The 26,494-nt window shown below is 43.5% G+C and overlaps 1 protein-coding gene across 1 annotated transcript in view; it reads right to left on the reverse strand.

The window, feature by feature from the left end:
- Positions 1-9,391: 9,391 nt before the first annotated feature.
- Positions 9,392-26,494, reverse strand: part of trmt61a (tRNA methyltransferase 61A) — a 38,983-nt gene continuing 21,880 nt past the window's right edge. The window contains exons 3-4 of the mRNA XM_083632768.1: positions 22,236-22,502; positions 9,392-10,658 (exon numbers count right to left, since the gene is read on the reverse strand). Of these exons, the coding sequence (XP_083488894.1) occupies positions 10,381-10,658; positions 22,236-22,502 (545 nt within the window). The 3' untranslated portion in view covers positions 9,392-10,380. The remainder of the gene's footprint in view (positions 10,659-22,235; positions 22,503-26,494) is intronic.

A 26,494-nucleotide genomic window follows, 5' to 3' on the forward strand; every position in this document is an offset into this window, starting at 1 on the left:
TTGGTCTTCCGCTTCCTCCTCTTTTTTTAGCTCTCTCTACACCCCCCCCATTTTCTGTCTTTTCCATTTACAATTACCCAGACATGTAGCAGGCTGGTAGCAGGGCACTGCCAAGGTGGCCTTAGGGATCACAGGGCATCACGGCCATGGAGGGACAACGGAGGCCATGTAATTCCCACCATGCACAAAGCAAATAGAGCCCTGCTGTCTCTCCATCAAAAACAGCTTAAACTCTATTCTCCAAGTGAAGGCAAAAGGAATTGAAGCCTGTAAGAGTATAATTGATGTGTATGAATGGATATGAACATGATGGTGGAAGTGAAACCCTCTCTCCTTCCTTCAAAACTACTGTCAAAGTGCCTTTGAGAAAAACATTTAAAGTCACAATGAAATGATAAATGACTTCCCAATACGTGAGCAAATTTTCCATGTCATAACACACGCCCAAAAATGTATTTAGCAATAAATGCCCCATTTTATCAACATCCTTTGACTTTGACTTCCTGGGAAACGGTGTATTTTTATTGGTGACCTCATCATGTACAAGTAAACAGTAACAGTAACATATTCAAAGCCCTCTGGTTACTCAGCGGTCGACACCAGAAGACTGTGTTTGTGATGGAAAACTCTCAGCCAGGTGTGAACTTGTGTGGCTCTTGTGAGCGTGTGACTCTCAGCCAGGTGTGAACGTGTGTGTGGCTCTTGTGAGTGTGTGCCGGCGTGTTGCTGAAAAACTAAAATAGATCCTCAATCAACTTCATCAAGCTTTCTGGTTTAAATGAAGGTTCAAAGATGCATCGAGTAGAGGTGAAGATCCAACCTGCAGCAGATCATATGGGATCAGATCTTCTCCCCCATCACTTGATCATCTGACGACACCCCCCTCCTGCCCATTAATTAAATGGTAGAAATAAAATTCTCCAATCTTATGCTAATAATTGTACTGGTACCCACTGATTGGCAGATTTGTAGTCCTCTAATAGGAAAGTATGCTAAAATACATTTGATGGAAACGGAAAACAAATGTGTAATTTCACCCATGCTTTGTATCCAGTGTGTTGTACGAGCCGGCATCGGCTTTCCATCCCAAAACGGACCAATTGTAATTTAGGAAAGGATTGGCACTGGTTCAAACAAGCATGTCATCAACACTTCACCTCATCAGGCTGCACAGGATCATGTCTGAGGCCTTCTGTGAGATATGGATGTGATTCTTTAGTGAGGGAGCCAATCAGCACCGAGTCGAGTTGTGATGCATTTGCTGGAGTAATGGTGCATTCCATTGGAAGTCGGTAGTTCCAACTCAGAACTACTGATCTAAATGTTAGCAGGCTAGTTCATACAAGGGATGCTGATTGCTGAGAAATCATTCGATAGGTTGGAATGGTATTATCAGTGGGCTACTTTGAACACATTTGGGCAGGGTATACAATTCATCAGTATGATCAAAGTCTTATATGGCAATATTTGCTCCACCCAGTATCTCAGGGGAACTCACCATGGCTGCCCCCTTTTTGCCGCTACTATTCGTCCTCTCCCTCAAACCACTGGCTCAGAAAATTAGACAGCAGTCGCCAGTGCAACCCATCAATTTGTATGCTGATGATATCCGTCTGTACATACAGAGTAGTACATGTAGGTAACAGGTTGTTCAATATCACATCTGCCTCTAATTTGGATTTGTTCAGCTCATTATCTGGATACAAAGTCAGCGCTGATGCATTTGAACTTAGCTGCATCTCAAGCTACCATGCCCTCCCATATATCAGTAGTTTAAGTCTGAAACTCTTAACTGTTAAGAGTTGCAGCTATCGTGTGGAGTTGGACCCAGACCCTGTCAGCCTTATTCTTGGTCTTCCCCATAAGAAACTCGTTTATAAACATCACAAACGGCTATTTAATTTATTAACTTTTGCTGCTAGAAAAAATATTATTTTATTTTGGATTAAAGACAAACCTCCAACAAAGAGGAACTGGCACCAGATAATTATGCAGCTTATGCCTCTGGAGTTCATGACATGTATGCTGCACTCAACAACCGATGTCTTTTATAAAGTGTGGGAGCCCTACCTGAAATATATTGACCCTAACCTAGCAGAGACACTGACTATTGGATACCTCAACCAAAGTGATATTGCCACCTAAGTATTGCCTTTTGCCTTGTACATCTAATTTAATTTAATTTATTTTATTGTATTCTCATTCATTTGTCCATCCGTTTCTTTACTGTTGTCCACATCTATGTCTTTGCTAACCTGTGAAGTGTTTGAGCTGCCCTGTCTTTTTCTTTTTGTTTTTTGTCTTTGTCGTTGTCTTGTCTTGTAAAATTTAAAACTGAATAAAAATATAATTGAAAAAAAAAAGAGTTGCAGCTATCTTGGCATTGATATCTTATATTTCCTTCTACATCTTCCATCACAATATGAATTTTTCAAGGTATATGCAGTGATATAGAGAAGGACTTTGAACACTGGTCAAATCTCTCAAATTCACTCCAAGCCCGTACCGTATATAATAGTTAGAAATGGCTGTACTCGTGTTAACCTTTATTCTTCTATGAATCCTCCTGCTCCTCCTATTGGCTACTGGGAAAATCTTCATTCATTATCTCCAAATTCATATGGAAATGAAAGAGGCTCCATTTAAAACTCCCAACTCTCCAGCAAGACAAGATGCACAGAGGATGTACTTCTGGTCCTTCGTGCTACATCCCCTCTCCACATGGTTCAATTCTAGTCCCAATGTATCTTGGAGACCAATTGAGGAGTGATGGCCTAAGTTTAGAGACGCAAGATTGGTTCAATCCCCTGGACCAGCAGGATAAATCTGGATGGGGAAAGTGAAAACGCAACGCTTGCCCCTCCCTCATTACCACCACTGAGGTGCCCTTGAGCAAGGCTCTTAACCCCAACCACTCCAATGCAGCTGCTCAGTGGCCAGCAAATCAGACTGTGGTTGTACTGGTCAACTTCCAGCCAGGTATGAATGAATGTGTGAATGTGAACGAACAGGGTCCATCTTCCATCCATCTTCAACCGGATCCATCTTTATCCGGGATCAGGTCGCGGAGGTAGCAGTTCCAGCAGGGGACCCCAAACTTCCCTTTCCCTGTCCACATTAGCCACCTCTGACTAGGGGATCCATTACCAGGCCAGCGTGGAGATATAATCTCTAGCCCTCGGTCTGCCCCGTGGTCTCATCCCATCTGGCTGTGCCTCGAACACCTCCCTAGGGAGGCGAACAGATGGCATGCTTACCAGATGCCCGGACCACCTCAACTGGCTCCTTTCCACGCAAAGGAGCAGCGGCTCTACTCAGAGTCCCTCAGATGACTGAGCTTCTCACCTTAAATCCCTAAGGGGTCCTTTTGGTCATCCTTCATGTCCACAGGTGAGGGTAGGAACAAAGATCAACCGGTAGATCAAGAGCGTTTCCTTCTGGCTCAGCTCTCTTTTCGTCACAATGGTGTAAATGTGGGCACGAACAGGGTGCTCCTGAAAAAAAAAGAGCATTGCTCAATTGGATTCACTCTGAATAAATAAAGGTAAAAAATATATATATTTTTTTCAGCCTCACAGATTCTAACATAGGCTACCATTGAAAAAGCCAAAATACATTTAGGCATTGTAATTTCATTTCTAATCACAATCTGCCATACTGAATAAAGCATGTGCACACAACCATTCACCAATTTTCAAAAAACATTTCACTTCTTACTGGCAATATTATACCTTTCTCATTCCCACAATGGAATCATAGTTGTGCTACTAAAAGACCAGTAAGGTGACAGCGGCCTTTAATGATTTACAAGATGAATATGATCTACCAGGATCATCTTTTTCTTTTATCTGAGTGCAGTTAAGATCAGCCATGCGATCATACGGTGTCGTGGGGATCAGTACTCCCTATACATAAATTATACATATTCCCTTCATAAATGATTAGCCTCAGTAGGACCTACATGAGGGATGGTTTTTATTCTAAACTTTACAAATGTATTTCTGGGCCTTATAAACCATTACAGTAGAAACTATATGGCATAGATAGGGGTTGATCTGCTGTAAATGATGAAAAGATTAGCTGGGACACAGTGTGGTCTAAAAATCCCAATCATCAATTAATACAGTACAAATTAGCTCATAGGATGTACCTCACCCCTAGGAGGCATTCTATGAAGATCGTTACATCTCCCAAGTTCCAACAGTGACCTGTGTGTCCACTCAGTGCCCTGGGGTCATTTAAGCATTAGGCACTGGGATGTCCTGATGTGGTTAGATTATGGAAGCAAATATGACATGCTTGAATTTAGTTTCACATCTTCACTGAATCTGCTTCTATTTAATGACAACACCTTTTTAGATTTGTCTCTGCAGCAGAGATGCATTTTAGAGCTGGTCTCACAGTTGCAGCCAAGAAAACGTTGGCCGTGAGGTGGCAACCGCCACATTCCTTGGCTTGGCAACAGTGGGCCAACTCTCCTCGAATTGGTCCTGATGGAGCGGTCCATAGCCTGAATGCATAGGGGCCAGCCTTAAGACTGTCAGAGCGTACGATGCAGCTTACAATTGGGTCAAAGAGAGGGTGCAGCATGATCAAAGTTAATCTTTTGTTTCATTTGTTTTCCACGGGAGAGATCCGGGGGGGGGGTGTATGGGGTCGCCATTGGAAGGGTGGTGGGGGATACAGGGGTTTGAGGATTGTTATTTTATTTATTTATTTGAGGGACAATGTACATTAATGAACATTACTGTAAATGCGCCAGTGTTTCAACTGCTGTCCCTTGGAACTCCAGTTAGAATTGCCAGTGCCTCATACACACTGACAAGAGTAGTCTTTGATGGTGGGGGGTGGGTTAGTTCCTAGAGTAAGGAAAACAATGATTTTTTTAATCATGTATAATGTTTCTTTTATGTACTTTTATCAATAAAAAGTTAATAAAAAAAGCAAGCTAGTTCAAGACATCTATCTACTAACGAAGCACAAGTCAACTGAATTACGTTACAAATAATAGGAAGTTGTTACCACACATTTTCACAACACAAAACTACATATCAAGAAAAAGCAGGCGGAATGAATCTTGCCTGAATTTTGGACTGGGAAGTCTGACTTGAACAACCATTCTGTTGCACTTTTCCGTGTTGGAAATAGCTTTTCTCTGAGTTCCAGGTGTAATGGAATGCACAATTAGACTGAAACTGTATGGGAAAAGCTATTGATTTTTAAAAAATGTTGATAACTGTAAATTTTACCAGATTTTTAGTTTTTACCAATGTCTTCATGAAACATTGTTGATTATGTAATTAGAGGGAGATTTTTTATTCCGGTAATAGGAGGCCTTCAGCTCACTCTATTGTTGCCCTATTTATATCACTCACTATCTATGGGAAAAGGCTGTACTTCCTGTACTTCAACTTCCTGCCTGCCTGTCCATCCAAATAAAGTGTGTGTTTATCATTAACTATCCATAGATGCTGGCATGGACCTCTGTAACCTGGGAGCATTTCTCTGCATGTCACCAAGACACATTCCTGTGCATTTATTTAGATATCTGCACTGTTTTTACTACTCGCTGAGGTGGAGCCTGCCCTGTAGGTTTTCCTGATGTGTTTGTGTCCAAAACAAACACACACGCACATAAACTTGTGTAAGTGGTTTATTTGAACCCGAGCACTAACAAGAAGACGCAGCTTTGCTTCCTGAGTCTGTTTTCAGATCCTAATCTGCTCATCACTTCAGATCTCATCACTGCTACTTTTCTCCTCTGCCTCTCCTTGTCTGTTAGCCCCAGCAGGATTAAAGGGTTAAGCGACAGTAGGTTACTAGTGTGTTCGTAGGCTACAATGTTGTGGGTTGAAACTCAATACCTTTGTTGTGTCATCATCTCCTCTCATACTGTAGAGTGAAGCAGAAATGCATTGAGGGGGTTGTGGATTAAAAGGGTGAAATAGGAATATAATTTTTCTATTCCAGAGTAAAGCAGAAATGACATAAAACATCATCTTTAAGTGCTGAAATGGGGGGGGGGGGGGGGTTGCAGATGGAGATTATCCGATGAGAGCATGTGTGGGGTGGATCTACTACTATACTATAGCTAAATCATATTAATCTCTTTTTACAGCCAGATACAGTACTATTATGATGCACAATCCCTAACTCATGAATGAATAATCAAACATACTTTAGTTTGCTAGTTTCTTTCTTTGATACTGACTTAACATTGACAGAGAGATGTTGTAATGTTTTTGTTTGTTTTTTTGTCTCCTATTTTGTTTTTCTTCTTTTTATTTTCTGTCTTTCAGTTTGAATTTGTTTACTTGTTTTTTTGTTTTGTTTTGCGTTTGTTTTTAACCATTTAAAACCAAAATCTGTATAATCAACTGGATATGGGACTAAGTTTACCTTCTAACCTAAGACGAACAATTTTGCCTAATTTAGTTCAATTAGCGACTAAAAATAGAATTGTTTTAACTTGAAAACATTCATATAAAGTTGAGTAAAATGCCTCCTCTGCCCAGTCTCAGTCTTATAAACTTCTCTTGACCACATAACCATTTGTCCCAACACGCCCTCTACTTTCAGAGAAAATCTCCCATCCCCATTTAGCTCGATTAGCGATGCAAAAGTGTCTATTTTGATCTTGAAAACACTGACAGAGACGTACGCGCTGCTCGTGTCCTATTCTCATCGACCATGTAACCTTGCAGCCTGACACGCCCTCTCGCCTCCCTGTGCTGCCGGTGTCGCGTGCCATCCCGGCTCGTACCGTCCCGTGCGCGGGTCACGGCTGTGTGTGTGTTCCTCTCTTGGTGTTTGGGTCGTGGGACGTTTGGCCCATCAGAGCTGGGCTCAGGAGGGCACAAGCTGATTAACAGGCTCAGAGCTGCTATTCTCAGTCTCTCTGGAGCAGCCTGCTGCCTCTGTCTGGCTGCTGCTGGGACACGCCTGGGAGTGGACCAGTAGTTTTTTTTGGTAGGAGCACTCAGGGGTGTAGCACACTGTGTAGCGCACTGTACCCTATACAAGTCTCTGTGGGCCCCACTCATCTCTTGATCAAGGTCTCTCAGATTTTTCAAAATTCACGGCCCCCATCCTCCTCGCATTGGGGCCCCGGGGTAGTCAGTCCCACTCCCCCCCACTACAACGCACCTGGGAGCAGTTATGCTACCTTCACATATGTACATGTACATACATAATTTTCTAAGCTGTTTAAAGGCACAGTCACATCCTTATGCTGCCTTCACATAAGCGATCTTCTCTTCTCTCACCACGAGGTTGAAGAAAGGTCAGCGCCGGTAACTAGGTCAAAGTTTAAACAATTTGAACTTTGAGCGCATGGTGGCAAATTCTATCGTTGGCACCGCCAAAGGTATCGCTGCCGCATAGTTGTGAGGCACACTCTCTCCATAGGAAAACAACGGCACAACAGGCGCAGAGCTGTTTTACCACAGATCATGTGTGGGGGGCTTTAGTGTATGGTATGTAAACTTATAATCCACTGGAATTGTGATATAGTAACATCAATTGTTGGAAGAATGACTTGTGTCATGCACAAAGTAGATGTCCTAACCGATTTGCCAAACTGCTTTGTGAACATGAAATCTGTGGAGTGGTTAAAACAAATGATTTAATGACTTCAACCTAAAGCGTACGCATGTACATTTTCTTCTTCAAATGTAACTACTTTGACATTACATGCCCATCTTCTGAATAGTTTCCCACACTGAGTGTTCAAATCGGCCGTCAATAAGGTCACTTTGAGGGATAGGGAAGTCAGGGCGCGTTACTCACTTCCCCATGCAGACACATTTTCCAGTCACTTCTCTAACCTTCACACTGCTGCTTCCCTGTTTCCACTGCAGGGCTTCACAGGGAGGCAGTGTCTTATTCGTTATTTGTGTTTGCCAACTCCACATCAAAATACAGCATTCTTTCCTCTTATGAGTCAGAACAGAACAGTGGTTTGTAGTGGCCCCTCAAAAACTAGTTGATTTGCTGTTGTGGCCAGTGATTGTTAGTTGTGGCCAGTGTTTGTTAGACAAGATGTCGAAAACAAGACTTTCCAATGACAGATTGTGATTTGAGCTGGCCCTTGGCTTGGCAGGTCCCACTTAGCCCAGAGGTAGAAAACAGTCTGTGTGAGTCATGGTCACACACAGCACAACCTGTCTTTACAGTCAGACACATCTCACCGCTGGGCTGTTTATAGCCCATTCTAAACCCTGCTGAGATTATGCTGTTAGCCAGCCTGCTGCACACTGCCTCTAAATGGAATGCAGGGCTGTGTCTAATACAGCAGCCAGCACTGAGAAATTAAGATTAATTTAATGAGATAGCTACCGACTGAAAAATCTGTGCCGTTTCTCAGATATTAAACCAGTGGTTCTCAACGTGGGGTTTGAGGACCACCAGGAGTCCTTGAGGGGGTCCCCATTTAGGCGACATGAAGTTAACACAACTAGAGACTGTTTTGATCATAGTTTCTCTGATTCTCTCTCTACCTACAATACAGATAGACATGGAATTCTGGACAAAAATCATATCCAACAAAAATATTCTCAGATTTGGGTTTAAGAGAAAATAAAACCCCATACAATGGGCATCTATGACCCTAATGTGGACTGAATTAGGAGTCCTTGATATGAAAAAGGCTGAGTCACTGCATTGAGCAAGGAGCATTGTAAAGCTTCTTTGCTTGAGTGATTCCTGAAAGCCAAGACAAATGAGAACACCCACAGTCCAAATCAAATACAGCAGTAATGATTTTCTGCTCCTCCGTGCCGGCCGGGGGAATGGGAAACCTCCAGAGACTGATGATGGTGCAGACATCCCTCAGCCTGGCGCGGAGGCGATGGCATCCGCATCGGAGCGGAATTGGGGAGGAGTCAACTGAGGCACATCTGCACCTCCTCCTCCTCGGTCTGTCTGCAGTGGGGGCCATTTCTCTGCCTTTTTTGGTGTGGCGCCTCAGCCAGCTGAGCAGTTTAAAAACATAAAACGTGAGAGAGCAGTACTGTAACAGACTTGGTTTGAAGGTATTGTTTTTCAGTTCTATCTTATGCCTGCAAGGATGAATAGACAAATGAATAACTTTGCACATAAGTAAAAATTTATCTTGACACATTTGTGTTTTACATTTTGGGCATTTAGCAGCCTGACGCTGATCCAGAGAGGCTAACAATGAGTGAGCAGGTTGGGGGTCGGTGACTTGCTCAAGGGTTATAACAATAATAATATATTTTAGCACTATTCTAAAACAGGTTAACAAAGTGCTTTTTGTAATATTTGGAACAAGGACACAAAGATCTTTTCACACATTTATTGTATTCACCTAAATAGAATGTGCAAAAAAAAAAAAAAAAAAAATCATACCTCTCCAAAAGAAAGTTTGATTTAAAACATGATAAAAGGGGAGGCACTTGACAAACTGTTATCCAAACAGTTACTGAGCATCTCGTTCTTTTCAAATGATGTCCATGTCCACTTGACTTTCACTCCTGCTTGATGCAAGCAGCAAACGGGATTATTTAACACAAAAGTGTAAATCCTCTGACGATGCCCTGCCAGCCAAAACCTGGAGGGACTCGGCAACCAGCTGCATTTCCAGTCTTATTCATGAGCGTGTCTTTGGGAAATATTGGAGCGAGGCTGGGAGTCCAGATTATAAACTGTGTCCTCTTCCTCTGGGGTAAAAATACATGAGCAAAAAAAAAGAAGAAGAAAAGAATCTGAGCTAAAGAACATCTCTTAAATTACTCCAGTGGTTAGGGTTTTTCCACTAGCAAGAGAGTTAAGATGCTTTTGTAATATTGTATATCAGGCCTGGTCTCCTAGCATCTGCACACAATCATCTTTTGTCTGTTAATTCAAACTGAACAAAAATGATCTTTGCACTGAGACATTGTTGGAAAAGCGCTTATTGTATAAGCGCTCTTATTGTATACTCTCTTTATTCTTATACTTTATTCTATATTTCTCCAGACCTTGAAGGCAGTGATGAATAGGAAACAAAATGAGACAACAATTACAAAGCCATCAAAGACATTACTTTTCCTGACATGCCTGCTACATTGTTCCTCCAACAATCTAACCTAATCTGTAACCTGATCTGCTTCACTTTGAGATAACTAACAGGTGATCTGGGGGAAGTGCAGTGCAGAGACACCACAGTGATGAGGCTGAGCAACAAAGCTGGAGACTAAATAAAAACAATATGCAACTCACGGAATAAAAAGAGGTTTGGAAAATGAAACTTCTCAGGTGTTGGAATGAGTTTGATTGAGAGACATGACAGCTGATAGATGATGACTTCTAAGATGGCTGCTAATTGTATGACCGAGATCTCATTTGCTTCAAAATGTCTCCCATGATGCACTGGGGCCTTTAGGTGCGCGGTTTGGTGGCGAAGGTCAGGTACCCCGTGTGACCGGCCATCTCCCTGGGCGGGCTGGTGGTTTTACAGATGACCTGGTTATGGGCAGCCGGCTGGGTGTCCCGGGAGGAGGAACCAAAGTCGGGCAACGGCAGGGTGACGGTCCGGAAGGCGTGGACCCTGAGCAGGACCTCCAGCGTGCTGATCTCCTGGAAACCCTGCTCCCCCAGGGCCTCGCACGTCCGCTGGACCTGCTCTATACAGGGAGAGAAGGAGCACACACGACCCCCTGTGTAGAGAGAGAGAGAGGTAGTGAATGTTGGTGCAGCATAAAGTAGTTATATTGTCTAAGAAGAATACTAATAATACAGTACTCTCACAGTAGCCAGCCATAGATACATCTATGTCTGGAGCTCTTGAAAAGTGATTAAGACGGGGGGAAAAGGCATGACAGACATATGAATTGACCAACCACGGACCTTGTGGTGTAACTTCCGTTACAGCCCAGCCAATCAGATTTTGCCACAGGATTTCTTGTGGCAAAATCCGAAATTCCTGAGTTGTGATTCAGACCCTCCGTGCTGATGAAGATGTTGGGTCTGACTATGTGAGACTAACAATACACTGACTCTATTTATGTTGATATGTTTTTATACATCTGGCAGAAAGGAGAATTTCCCCTTGGGTACAATAAAGTAAGAAACAGGACCTCACATACAGTGGAAAATGCAAGACACATTGAAGACAGTATTTAAAATCACTCTAAATACAGTATATAATATAATGTATATGTATGTATAGTGGGTGTTGGAGCTTCCCTGGTCTTAACTAAACTTTCATTCTTGACCCTAACATGCTGTAGCTGGATGGGAGGTCTAGCTGGCTTCGCTGTGTGTCACCTCCTCTGAAGCCAACACACAGCTAGAGGTGCTTCAACTCCTCTATCACCTCCTCTGAAGCCAACACACAGCTAGAAGTGCTTAAAGTTATGGCAAACTCATGTTGTGTTTGGGAGATTGTAGCCACCAAAACAAAAATGTTTATGGACTGGAATAGACAGAGAAAAGATACATCGAAAATATGGCAAAAACAAGAGATTACTCAATTGATTAGGACACTCATGATTGTGCATTTTGGCAAATCTTTCTCAGAGCATCAAACATGACACAACAGCAGCTTATAAACAAGTTATGTAAACTAATCACATGTCCAGTGTTATGCACAGTACTGGCAAGCTGGCATATTTGGTACGCCAGCTTATCCATCCAGCTCAAAGCCAGGCTGCCGAGGCAGTTGAGAATTTGTTCTTAAGTGGAAAACATACTGGTGCGTCAGCCTTGACTTGGAGCCTTGCCAGCGGCAGCTAGTCGCATGTACTGTACTCGAACGTTAGCTTGACGAGGAGTTGCAGGGGAGTCCCCAGCAAAATGAGTAAATTGTGTGATTTCACTAGGATTTCAATGACTAGAAGTTAGCCCAAGGAGAGAATGTAGTGCATATACTTGGTAATAGCTTTCACTCTCTCCTGTTATCTCCCCCATGTTCGCATCAGCTGTGTCGAGTCACATTTTTGGGGAGCTGCACGCAGGCTGGCCAGCAGGAGGCCGGGGCAGCGGGGCCAAGAAAACTTTCACTCGCTGACCTGAAGAGTGAAGAATGTGACTCCTGCCATTTCAGCTGCCCTTACGCTTGGTACAGATGAATAGAGTTACTATACATTTTCCATCTCAAATTTAACACTTTCCCACACTTCATTTCTTTTGGATATAGTAAATTCATATATTTTTTAAACACTCTTGACTATTAATACTGTATACGTCTGTGTAGATTCATTTCTGTCATCATCCAGGTAATAAAATGTAAGAAGCAACTTCACAACTAGTGAAATGTCTTCGACTCTTCATTTTAAGTCCAGTGGATTTTGTTTCTAACCATAGGATTAGATTAAAAAAGATTAAAGATTAAATATAATACTCAGTACTAACTCAGTGGTAACTCCAGATGTTTTCCAAGCTATCTTGTGATTCTTTTTGTGTTTCTCCAAACTTTCTAGATTTTTCTATACTTTTCAAGTCCCACTTTCGATTCATCTCACTATATTCTGTGTCACATTTACCTCATAAGGACAAGTTAAATAATAGATTTTCCTTACGCCGATGCAGAAATAGCACATTCATCATTAGTAACAAAAAAGTATGCTTTTATTTTGAAGGTAAACTCACTTTACTTGCGGTTTTATTCTGTTCTTCTCTAGCCGGCTTGACAGAGCTGATTCTACACTCGCTCTGCTGCTTTGTTTAAATGAAGCAACACAAATTAAAGTGTTTAAGTTGACTACTTGACAAATGTATTTACCGAACAACATACAGACACGTAGAACATTTGGTCGGTGTCGAGAGTGCCAGTGGTGGCCTAAAGGTTAGAGAAGTGAGCTTGTGACCGGAAGGTCGTCGGTTCAATCCTTGGGACCGGCAGGATAAATCTGGGTGGGGAAAGTGAAAAAGCAGCGCTTGCACCTCCCTCATTACCACCACGCTGCCCTTGAGCAAGGCTCTTAACCCCAACCGCTCCAGTGGAGCTGCTCAGTGGCCAGCAGATCAGACTGTGGTTGTACTCGTCAGCTTCCAGGTGTGAATGCGAACAGGGCACACCTGAAAAAGAGAGCAATGCTCTCAACGAGACTCCCGCTGTACAAATAAAGGGTTGAAAAGGTTTTACTTCACTGCCGACGAGATAAAGACCTAAAAGCTGGTCTAGAGAAGGCAGCCATGTTGAAGAGAGAGACCATTGTGTGCAACAAATAACACAGGAGACTTTGGGATGTGTCGTTCCTTCGACAAACAGGACCGGCATTCTCTCTCTGGACAGCTTTAAACACTCTCTCTGTGGTCTCCTGGCAACCAAAAGCAACACAAAGGGAGGGGTTGCGTTGGTGATTATACAAGGGTGTCTCAAGCACTTATTAATAGGCTGAAATATATGTTGTGGACGTACCTTAACTCTAGGATTTGACAGACTCTTGAACTCGAGGGCCATCAAGACGGGGGATCCTCATTGTTTGTGTTCATGAGCCATGTTTGCCTCTCGTATAATAAGTCTCATAAGTCCAGGAGGGAGGAGGGAGGGGCGTCTCTGTCATGATCCAGAGAGCAGATACTCTAAATAGAGGCCGGGCTACAGGCCAAGAAATTACAAGAATTACAATGTGGGGGAAAAAATGCAAAAATGCAATTTTCACTGGCCCTTGCCTTACATTCTGCCCACTGCTGAAAAGCAGTTCTCAGTTATTTTTTATGATGAGAGCAGATCCCAGCGTGAGGGAATGTCTACACATCTTTCTGCACCGACAACAGGGGGGTGCATCCGGAGAGAGGTGGCAAACAGTGTGGCAAAATAACACCAGCCAGAAGGCGCCAGGGAATTCTGGTTGTGGGTGCTACCACCTTTTCTATTCCACAAAGATATTTATCTGGTAAATTATCGAATAGTAGCAGCAGGTACATTTTGGAGTCTTCCAGTCACTTCGACTGGAAAGTACGCTTCCTTTCCCTGAGGAGAATCTACACATCTGATCTTTCCCATGACGATGCAATGAGCTTCTCGCTCCATCTGCCCTTGCCTCAAGCAAGAAAAATAACTCCACTCTCTGCGCCAAACAGGAGGAAGTGAATGAAGGCTTTCCTTATGGAGACACGTTCACACACAACCTCTCCTTGGAGTACAACCCTGTATGGTCATGGGACTACTTCTACAATGCAGATCTGGCTTGTATTTACGTGCGTGTGTGTGTGTGTGTGTGTGTGTGTGTGTGTGTGTGCGTGCGCGCAAGGGATGGGGTCAAGAGCTGAAGGGAGGAATATGTTGCAATGGCACCATAAAAGGGAGTAGGGGAGGAGGTGGGAGACGGGTACAGAGCAGCATCTTTGCTCCTGCGCGGCTCAAATTCCACTTCATATTGGGGCTGGCTTTTGAATCATGCTGGGCTCAGGATAGAGAAAAAAGCTGCTCTCTGCCGGGAACATTAGCTCATAAAGCATTGATCCCCCAGGCAGCATCTGAACCTGGCTGAGTGGCTCTGGGTAGATGCAGAGAGAGGCAGTCAGGATGTTGGGTAGATGCAGAGAGAGACAGTCAGGATGTTGGGTAGATGCAGAGAGAGACAGTCAGGATGTTGGGTAGATGCAGAGAGAGACAGTCAGGATGTTGGGTAGATGCAGAGAGAGGCAGTCAGGATGTTGAGTAGATGCAGAGAGAGACAGTCAGGATGTTGAGTAGATGCAGAGAGAGACAGTCAGGACGTTGGGTAGATGCAGAGAGAGGCAGTCAGGATGTTGGGTAGATGCAGAGAGAGACAGTCAGGACGTTGAGTAGATGCAGAGAGAGACAGTCAGGACGTTGGGTAGATGCAGAGAGAGACACTCAGTATGTTGGGTAGATGCAGAGGGAGACAGTCAGGACGTTGGGTAGATGCAGAGAGAGACAGTCAGGATGTTGGGTAGATGCAGAGAGAGGCAGTCAGGACGTTGGGTAGATGCAGAGAGAGGCAGTCAGGATGTTGGGTAGATGCAGAGAGAGACAGTCAGGATGTTGGGTAGATGCAGAGAGAGGCAGTCAGGATGTTGGGTAGATGCAGAGAGACAGTCAGGACGTTGGGTAGATGCAGAGAGAGACAGTCAGGATGTTGGGTAGATGCAGAGAGAGACAGTCAGGATGTTGGGTAGATGCAGAGAGAGACAGTCAGGATGTTGGGTAGATGCAGAGAGAGACAGTCAGGACGTTGAGTAGATGCAGAGAGAGACAGTCAGGACGTTGGGTAGATGCAGAGAGAGACAGTCAGGACGTTGGGTAGATGCAGAGAGAGACAGTCAGGATGTTGGGTAGATGCAGAGAGAGACAGTCAGGACGTTGGGTAGATGCAGAGAGAGACAGTCAGGATGTTGGGTAGATGCAGAGAGAGACAGTCAGGATGTTGGGTAGATGCAGAGAGAGACAGTCAGGATGTTGGGTAGATGCAGAGAGAGACAGTCAGGATGTTGGGTAGATGCAGAGAGAGACAGTCAGGACGTTGAGTAGATGCAGAGAGAGGCAGTCAGGATGTTGGGTAGATGCAGAGAGAGGCAGTCAGGATGTTGGGTAGATGCCTTTGACTTATTGGTTGTTGTAATGCATGTAACAGTAATAGGTATCAATTGCCATGTGACCCAGGATCCTTTATGTATGTAGTAAAAAGATTAAAGTCAAAAGAACAAGCTGCAGTGATGTGGGGTTTGGTTTTAATGACAACCTGCAGACTCGCTGGTCATGATGGTCCCAAAATAGAAAACCAAATACCAATGAACAAATATCCGAATAGTCGAGTATTCGGGTCCAGCCCTACTCATCATTAGCTTGGTGTTAACACTCACTCTGGACTCCTTTTAAAACAAATGGTTGAGGAATTTGTATCTTTTGGCTGCTAGGTGCTCCAGCTAAAACATACATGACCTGACTTTTTCCACATACACACACACACACACACACACACACGCGCGCGTACGCACGCACGCACCTTGATGACCACTGACCACCTCACTGAGCTGCCAACCTGTCCGGGCCTGCCTTCCAGTGCACTGTGGGTCCTGGTTACCACGGAAACCACAGCATGCTTTCTGTCTCCCCCCCCTCATCCACACGCACGCACACACACACACACAGATCTGTGAGCAGGAACAAACACGCTAGGACAATGTTAATGAAAGCACTGCTGGCATCCGGGTAGTGTAGTGGTAGATTCCTTGCCTACCAACATCAACACGAGGGTCGCAGGTTCGCACCCCTGTGTTACACTGGCGCCGGAACAAGGGGGACATGGGGACATTTTGTCCCCCTTAAAATTTGGTCCCCCTAAAAAAAAAAAAAAAAATTTTTTTTTTTTTTTTTTTTTTTTTTAAATCTGAGGGGGCAACTGCCCCTGACGCTTAGAGCCCACTTTACACTGTTTACACAGCCTGTGATGCTTGTTAAAGCCGTGATCATTGTGGGATTATTACACCTGAGACAGACAGACCCAGGGATCAAGTTACAGAGAGCCCACTTTACACTGTTTACACAGCCTGTGACACTTGTTAAAGGATGGGTTTTCCGTGGGGAATATGAATATATATTAAATCTCACGCCCCTAAGGTTTTCGAATCCGTTGAAATTTTTGAAATTGGAGGTTTACTCACAGAGATATCAACCGAAATCCACTCTGTGTGTGGGGGGGGGGGGGGTGGGGGGGAGGTGCGGGTGCGGGGACTCGAAATACTACATTTCCCACAATGCACTGGGCTCGCGTGGCCTTCGTTTTTATGCCCACCCCTCAGGCATTTGGCTGATATCAAACTCCAGTAGGTGGCGGTAATGCACATATATGTTTGCCAACCGCCATAAAACTCAAAGAAGAAGAAGAAGAAGGCTTCGACAATAAAATATACAAAGAACAAGAAATAAATCGAAAATAAAATTGCCTCCAAATTGCACCAAATGTAAACGGTAGTATATATGTCGGGAGATGTCTTCATAAAAAAAATTTCATGCATTTTAAGGCATTTTCGTAGGAGTTACGCGCATCTGATGTTGTAACTATTTTCTGTAAAAATGTGTAAAAACGGGTACATTGCTCAGCGTTGATTTCGTTACTTCAACCCACCGACTACTAGATGTAAAATTTGACGAGCTTTCCATTGCCGCCAGTCCCGTGTCGATTAGTGCTTCCGTTCCCGAGATAATGGTCTCTTTGCAAGGAACTATGGGAAGCTAATATTAGCTACAGCAGGCTAGGCGGTTGGAAAGATGGCTGCGTTTTTGTTTTGGTCAAGGCCTCTGAAGGGGCGTGGAGGACCTCTAGAGGCGGGACCATGGCCAACAACAGTTGTAGTTCATAGGTGCACGACTTCCGCAAGGCGGACTTAGGCCAGATGACGCGAAACGCGTCGGCTGGCCCAAAAAATATGTGAGAGATGCTTGATATCTCTGGCAGTGAATATCCAATTTCAAAAATTTCAACGGATTCGAAAACCTTAGGGGCGTGAGATTTAATATATATTCATATTCCCCACGGAAAACCCATCCTTTAAAGCCATGATCATTGTGGGATTATTACACCTGAGAGACAGACAGACCTGGACTCTGTACTGCACTCACTGTCATTGGCTGCTGCTATAATCGTATACGGTTATTGTTATTTTATTTTTGTGTTGAGATGACAAGTTTTGCACTGTGTTTCGAAGTGATAATAATAATAATAATAATAAGTTCAGTGTTTCTGCCTGTGTTGCTGTCTGTTGTAGTGTAATTATAAAATTACCTAAAGGGAGAGCAGGTCACCAAGTGAGTGAGAAAAGGAAAAATACTGAATAATTACATTACTACAGTATAATCCTAATGTTAATTTAAAATGAGATATTCATCTAAATATGGCTAAAAATCATCCAAACGTCCATAAAAACGTCAATTTTTCGTCGGCGCCCTAACGGGCGCCGAAAAAAAAAAAAAAAAGAAAAAAAAAATTAGAAAAAAAAAAAAAAAAAAAAATTTTGTGTCCCCCTTATTGCAAACTCGTTCCGGCGCCACTGCTGTGTTACCTCCAGCTTGGCTGGGCGTCCATACATATTGGCTATATACGTATATATATATATATATATATATATATATATATATATATACACACCTGTATATATATACCTGTGTATATATATATATATATATACATATATATATATATATATATTAGGGCTGTCAGCGTTAACGCGTTTTTTTTAAATCGCGTTAATCGCATGCCGCTATTTTGTCCCTTTGACACACCCGTACTTGGAAAACACAGATTCACAGCACAATATGGGGTGATACAGGGTTAGACATGGTTGTTTGTCTGTTGCACTCTTAGGGGAGAGCAGAGCAAGGAACTAATCATTCTACACTGAAACGGATATTGGTGTGATGGGTATATATATACACCACTCTCATAACATGTGTGAATCACTTAGGGCAGGGGTTCCCAACCTTTTTTGTGCCAAGGACCGGTAGATACATGGGAAAAAAAGTTGCGGACCGGTTGTCAATTTTAATGGTTTTAGTTACATATATATTTACTCACCAGGTGGCAACAAAGGGTAAATAACAGCCTTTTGTGTTGTACTGTATGTAGCCTACAGTATTTATGTTTTTGTTTCAACTACAAACATAAATAAACGTCAACTTGAAACTATGTTTTAACTACCACACACAGCCTATAATATTATAGCCTATGTTTATAAAAAATAAAAATAAAATAATAATAATTGTACCGGCCCGCGACCCGGTGGTAGACTATGACTCGACACCCTAAGTCTAAAGGTCCTTACACATCAAGAGCGATGCGAATATACGGCACGAAATTGCGATGCGAGTTTTGACCCACCTGTCAATCACAGCCACAGATGTATTGTGTACCCGTCGGAAGCGAATTTCTGAGAAATCGACCGTGGTTCGAAAAAATAAACACCGCAATAACGCTCAGCAAAACTTCGCCGTTGGTATGCATGGTTGCATTGACTCATATACTGGTTCGGAAAATATTATTGACGTGCAAATTAATCGCACGACAAAAACGCTCCCGATGTGTAAGGACCTTTAGGGTGTCGAGTCATAGTCTATTTTTTATTTGTCTTTATTGAATGTTCCAAAACTGCATGTTTAACTAAGAATAGGCTAATGATTATTTCCACCTACCACTTATTTAATGTGGTTACTTTCTTGTCAAAAGTTTGGAAGGACAAATGAAGCCCTTGATAGCGTGGATTCAGAATAGTACATATACTATGCTGGCTCAATATTGAAGAAAGTATGTGCCCAGAACCCCTACGACTCCTACCGTTTCTAAATTTCCCTATTAAAGACATGGCAGTCTGGACTAAGACTACACTTAAAACCTGGAAGAAAATACGGTCATGTTTTGGGCTCCCAAAGTTAATCTCATCACTAACAAGCATTGGATTTATGAAGACCTTTATACCGAACAACTTGGATACGGGCTTTAAAAAATGGACAGATTGTGGTCTGACTTATCTGTATCAGTTGTTCAAGGATGACGAGTTCAAGACATTTGAGCAGTTGAGAAGTGACTATGATCTTCCCAGGACAGATTTTTATAGATATTTGCAGATAAGAACCTTCCTGATGTCACAGGGAATGGGTGAAAATCCTAGAACCTACCCCCATAGAACAGTACTTTGTAGAGATTCAAAGGGGGAAGGAAGATAAGAAAATTATAGGTGAATTATATTACATATTTTATCTATGAACCAACATAATTCCCTACAGATAAAGTGGAGGCGGAAATGAATGAGAAAATGTCACTGGATACATGGGAGGAGGTGTGCACTGAGGCACACCTAGCTACAAATTCAAACACATGGAGGGAATTTAAATGGAAAATAATCACTAGATTCTTTAGAACACCAGAAATTGTAGCCAAAATGGGTCCTTCACTTTCCAGCTCATGCTGGCGAAATTGTGGAGCCGATATGGCCAATCACACACATGTATTCTGGCTATGTCCTAAGCTAAATTTATTCTGGGGAGAGGTATTTGACGCCTTAAAAGAGGTCTTCCAACAAGATATACCGCAAGACCCCACAGTGGCACTGTTAGGGGTAATACCTGAAGGCCTAGACGGGAGGGCCAAAAAATATCTTTTAAATATACTACTAACTACAGCCTTAAAGTGTATTACTATAAGATGGTTGAAACCAGATCCTCCCAAATATATGGATTCAAAAAGTGTGGGATATTTACCAGATGGAGCAATATGGCTATCGCCGGCGGAGGCATAAAAAGGCCGTAACGCCGCACCTGTTTGTCCAATGATCGCGAAACTTGGCAGATATATCAAGGAGGATGTCCTAGTCAAAATCAGAAGTTTTGTCATCATTGGTGAAAGTGGGCGGGGTCTGTGGTGTAAGCATGTAATAGCGGTAAATCAAGTCCATTCGCATGGACTTGGCATTTCTGACATGCTATTTCGCAATTTGACCAAAAGGGGGCGCCGCAGATGTAAAAAGTGGGCGTGGCCTAACACAAAATATGGCGTAACTTCACACCCGTTTGTAACTCCCAGGCTGTTTCTCCAATTTTCAAGCAACTTCTTTCCACATGTTCACCTGAACGTGCTCTACAAATTTGCCTCCAGGACTATTGGGGGTTCAATTTGCGCAAGGCTTGAACCCCTGCTATCGTCGCTTGCGGCTGTAATTTGTAATTTGTATTTGGCTGGGCCGAGAAAAATAAGATGTAATTTGTATCAAAATACTTTCAGACCTTGTATTTTGTGTATTTTAAATACATAAAATATATATTTTTTAATGTCATGTCATTTTATTCTCAAATTGACAAATTTTTGACATTGACACAGGTTTAAACTGTGGAATAAAAAAAGGCAATGTGACATGTCACTTCTACTCCGCCTCTGATTGGCTTACCCTCAGAACAAACTCAACCACAAATCAGAGGCAGAGTAGGGTGGGTCGTGAGTCAGACTTCACATCACTTCTTCTCCTAAACTAGTAATGAAGCCTCGTGTTTGTGGAAATTCCCCCAGAGATAAATTACTAATATAAATATGATGATTAGATATTGCATGCACTGGCCTATCTGCTAATTAAATGGTTTACTGCATATTCAAACCAGTGTATCATCTGGCTAAGTGGGTGGCGGTGTGTGTGGCGACAGTGTGGGATTGTGATGTCATCAGTGATGTCACTGGAGCAATTGTTGTGTTGTAATCAGTGATGTCACTGGAGCAATTGTTGTGTTGTGATCAGTGATGTGACTCGAGCAACTGATTGCCCAACTGTGATGTCACTCAGGCAGTTGTGATGTCATCAGTGATGTCACTCGAGCAACTGTGATGTAGTATGAGCCAATGACGCACAGTTGCACGATGGCACCTAGGTGGGTGGGCGGTGTCTGTCTGTCAGTCATGATTTTGGGAGGCAGCCATGGCGCATCATCTCCAGATTCTCCACCTATACTGTTATGATGTCAGATATCTATGGCTAAACAAAGTTCGAAAACTTGAAGTTAACATGTAGAAATGCTGCCTGTAAGTCAAAAGCCCTCACAGAAGGTGATTAACAGCTGAAGTGAGGTGTTGTGCTGAATAACAGCTAAAACTGAAATGGAAGAACTGTAGTGTGTTAGAGCAGTGGTTCTCAAATGGGAGTCCGGGGACCCCCAGGGGTCCTTGAGGGGGTTCCAGGGGGTCCCCAGCCAAATGGGGGGTAATTTATTTTAAGTAACACAATGACTATTTTGGTCATGGTTTTATACACTTTCTGTAATAAAACATCTAAAAGCATCAATGGGGTCCGTGGGACAAAATCCTATCAAATGGGGGTCCGTGGTCTAATTTTTGTCAGTTTAGGGGTCCTTCATGTGAAGAAATTTGAGAACCACTGTGTTAGAGCTTACACAAAGGATAATACTGTCACAGAGGACTAAAGAGACGATTTACCATGTGAAGAAACCAGAAAATTTCACATTTGAGAAGCTAGAATCAGAGAATTAGGAAGTTTTTCCTGAAAGAAATGGCTCAAAATGATTAATAGATCATCAAAATAGGCAATTAATGTAATATTTGGATTTGAATTTCAATGAGTTGACTAATCATTGCAGCTCTTTATCGGTTTTTATAAAATTTATTTTTATGTAGTTTCAAAATACAAAATACGTATTTGTATTTCAAATAAATTTTTCAGACCAGTATTTTGTATTTCTATTGTGATACATTTTTGAGCAAGTATTTGTAATTTGTATCAAAATACTTTTTGATGTATTTTCGCCCATCTCTGCCACTAAGCTGTCTTACCGTGCTTCTTCATAGCGACCTTGGCATGTTTCACGGCGTCCCAGGGGCTGGGGATGTCCAGGAAGACGGCGTCGGCCACCCCCGTCACTCCGAAGCCTTCCTTGCACACGTCCTGGTTCCTGACGGTGACCAGGTGCCCCACCCGGTGCTCCTTGAATTCCTCGTCAGCCTTCTGTGCCCGCTGCTGGTGGAACTCCACTGTGTGCAGGTGGCCTGTGGGGGCGATGCTGCGCAGGATGGCGTGGGACAGGGAGCCACTGCCTGTGCCTGCAACACACAAACCAGACGGAGTCCAATGGCTCAGATAGCGGGAGTGAAATGTTGCACTTAAAAATGCTGGAATGATGCGTTCCAGAGATGTCGGGAATTCTAGGGAAAATGGCCCTTCGCGTTGGAAGTCAAGATTGGCATACACTTCAACGCCACACTTTATAATCCCCATGTTTTTACAGTGCATTCTTAATATGGCATTTCCAATTTTGGTATATATATAACAATTGTATAAAACATTTCCTGGATTCATGTATTTGTCTCCTACTCTATTGTAGTCCTCTATTAGTGGGATTGTGACTACAAGTACAATTCTCTTGTGGTATTTTTTTGGTCACATGACTGGGTTTCTCCCATTTATTTCAGAACTGGACCTCTAGAACATACGGACGTTTTAATTCCGATCTACCAGTTGGAAATTCCCGAGGTCTGACTTTAGTTTGAATAAAATCCAGCAAAGAAGTAGCAGATGATCTCTTTCCCCGCAACATGTACAGTATGATAACCTATTGATCACTACACTTGAGTTTCTTCATGGAAACATTTCAGGTGAGCAGCCATATATGCATCCATTGTGTGTCCCATCACCACACATGCAGCACGGGAGCAAATGATGTACCAGGGACACGTGACGTGGATGACTTTAGTCTAGAGCCTAATGGAATCTAATGCCTACCCCACACTACAGGATAATTTGCAAGATTATGGCCAAGATTCCCCCCTCCCGATTTTCTCGGGGGTGCTCCCGATTTGAAGCGCGTCGGGCAGATAATCTTCCCAAATGATCCTGTAGTGTGTGGGGTTCAAAGATTCACAATCGGGAAGACTGCCTCTTCCCGATTGTGAATCGGGCATATCTAACATGTTAGATATTTACAACCCGACAGGCGATTGCATCTTGAGCAGAGAGCCAGTAGTAGCTGGGTTTCCATTAGTTTTTCGCAAAATAATCTGGTCCGCGTCCGCCCGCAGCCCCGCACAGAAACAAAGAACGAGGAAATTGTCATCGAGGAGAAATACCCGTGCGTCTTTGAACGGGACGGAAAACTAATGCTATACTGCAAAGCATGTAGCCTACAACAAGCGCTTAGGTCTCAGCTTCCCGCATCGGCGAGTGTCCGCACGGAAAAGTGAGTCAAATCAGCAGACGCGCCCCTCCACAAGACACCTGTGCAGACGGTTTTCGCCTGGCCGTGCACAGTAGGCCTACACCCCGAATGGACGCGGCTGTCCGCGCAAATATTAGTTAAACAAATCCTTTCAGTGCAAATGCATTATAAAAACAAAAAATAAAATTTGTTTAGAAAACGAAATGACACTACTACACCCGGTGCGCACACTGAATAGGCATTTTAAAAGTTGAATCTGAAAGGTGAATCTTCGGCATAATCTTCTAGTGTGTGGGGTTGCGTTTGAACAGACGCGATTGTGTGTGTGTCCCAAGATTGAAATGTAAAAAAATCGGCTCTCTCTGTCCTGTAGTGTGTGGGGTCTCAAGATTTTTATAATCTTCAAGGATTTGAAAATCCTGTAGTGTGGGGTAGGCATTAAAAGAAAATATAGATTTTCCTCTGTGTGTTCTGGCTGCTGAGCTGACGCTACATTTCAGAGTGGCCCTTTATTGCCCTGCAGAGCTTGGTGTATCTTCCCATCGTAAACAATGCCCACTCGTGTACAGTGATGCAAGTGTGTGTGTGTGTGTGTGTGTAAAAAGAAAAATAAAAAAAGGTCAGTCATGTGACTTGCGGTCGAGGCGGGGGAATGGAGCGTCGGGAACACGGCTGTAGGCAAACCCCCCAACCCCCCGCCGCCGAATGTTGCGTCACCGCTGTCTTTGTTCGTGTGGCGACAATGGGGGCAATGTTTCCCCCACAGCAGCACTTTGACACGCTGCAATGCCACGCTGCTGAACCGGATGGCCCAGGATGCCAAAAAGGCGTTTGGCGGGATGGGGGATGGGTGAGGTGGAGAGGGTCTATAACTGGTGCCAAAAACAGGCAGAAACAGAGCCCGGGCTATATATAACATGAGGAGAACTGTCCTTGTGTCTGTCTGCATCCAGTTATCTCCCCAGCAGGTTGGCCGAAGAAAATGAAGCTGCACATGGGCATTGAGAATTGGCATATAGGCAGGGACTGACAAAGCTGATTTTCCATTTCCCTGAATTTAAAATGTTTGTTAGCATTTTTGGCAAGTCTGTGCGGAGTTGTGACGGGTATGGACCAGTATTAGTAGACGCACCAAAAACAAACATCCTTTTTTGTGTACAGTAAACTCTGGAGGTATTTTGGGATTGAGACACAAGCATAGATAAAAGCTAACAGGCCTTAAAGGGACACGTCGATTTTCAATGCTGATTTATTTTGCACATAATCTCACACAGTTTTGCAGACATTCATTTAGTTGGACAGTTATTGAGAGTTGAGTTGGTTTGAGTTAAGTTGTGGACCAGCGATGTCATCCATGCACAAATTACATCACTGGTCCACAACTTACCGTAAATTCCGGACTATAAGACGCACCGGTGTATAAGCCGCGGGACCAAAATTGACTATTTTTTTCTTCTATAAGCCGCACCGGACTATAAGCCGCGGGTGTTTTGATGTTTAATTACCATATGAAAGGGTTCGTGCACAGAGAGGAATGTCGGGAAAGAGATCGCTGTTTGGGGAAGCTCCCATTTATTAACATTTCAACAAAACAAAACAAAAGTCAGGTCACTAATCCCCAGACAAAATCACACAACAATAGGCTACCGTATATGTGCAGCAAACCTGTAACCAGAGAAGTCAAGTCACTAATCCTCGTCTTCCTGCGTACTGAAACCACCAAAGTCCTCATCTTCAGTGTCGGAAACGAACAGGTTCAGGGTGGCTTCGTCAACCACTCTCCTCTCTCCTTCAGGTGCCATGGCACGAGTCCGATACCTCACGAGTCCGACACCTCACGAGTCCGAAAAAAGAGGCTAACTTCCCCCAGACCCTAACCCAAAACCTAACCTCTCCCACCCCCACGCCTAAACCTAACATCCCCCAGACCCTAACCCAAAACCTAACCTCTCCCACCCCCACGCCTAAACCTAACCTCCCCCAGACCCTAACCCAAAACCATGAGGTGTCGGACTCGTGAGGTATCGGACTCGTGAGGTATCGGACTAGGGGGCAGTCCCCGTGGCGTCATCCTCTTCATCCCGCAGCAGTCCAGCGTTTTGGAACCCGTTGGTAATTGTGGATGTTTTCACACTCCTATAATATTCCGTGATCTTCCTTTGTGTGAATTCGCCGAAGTTTGTGATTTTCTCCTGATAGTCGGGAGGGAGTTGTTCAGTAGTTCTCCCCCGGACGGACAGTCCCTTTTGCCCAGGTTACGCGCGGCTGCTCTGTTTGATCGGCGGCTGCTCTCTTTTAATGCGAGATTGACTGCTTTCAACTTGAAAGCTGCCTCGTGTGAATTTCTGCGTACCTTCCCCATGGTAAGTGAGAGTGTTGCTTCTACTGCTCGTCTTGTTGTGAATATTCCTTGATCTTCCTTTGTGTGAATTCGCCGAAGTTTGTGATTTTCTCCTGGTAGTCGGGGGAGGGAGTTGTTGCCCGAGTGGCCGTTTGCTTACCGTAATTACCATATGTAAGTGGTCACGCACAGAGGGGATTGTCGGGAAGAGATGGCTGTTTGAGGAAGCTCCCATTTACCGTATTACAACATTTCAACAAAACAACATAACACAACACCACCGTTGTTTATTTTTACAGTGCACACAGTGTCCGCGGTGTGGTGAAAAGAGGGCAAGAGAGGAAATTAAAACAGAAGTGGATTTATAGTTAGAAAGAGTGCTAAAAAAGAGAGATTTTTTTTTTTTTTTTTTTTTTTTTCTGAAAAAATCCATAGATAAGACGCACCGTTATATAAGCCGCAGGGGCCAAAAAACGGGGAAAAAGCCGCGGCTTATAGTCCGGAATTTACGGTAACTCAAATCAACTCTCAATAACTGT

This window comes from Poromitra crassiceps, assembly GCF_964638095.1.
Source record: "Poromitra crassiceps genome assembly, chromosome: 3".
In the NCBI taxonomy this organism is placed as follows: domain Eukaryota; kingdom Metazoa; phylum Chordata; class Actinopteri; order Beryciformes; family Melamphaidae; genus Poromitra; species Poromitra crassiceps.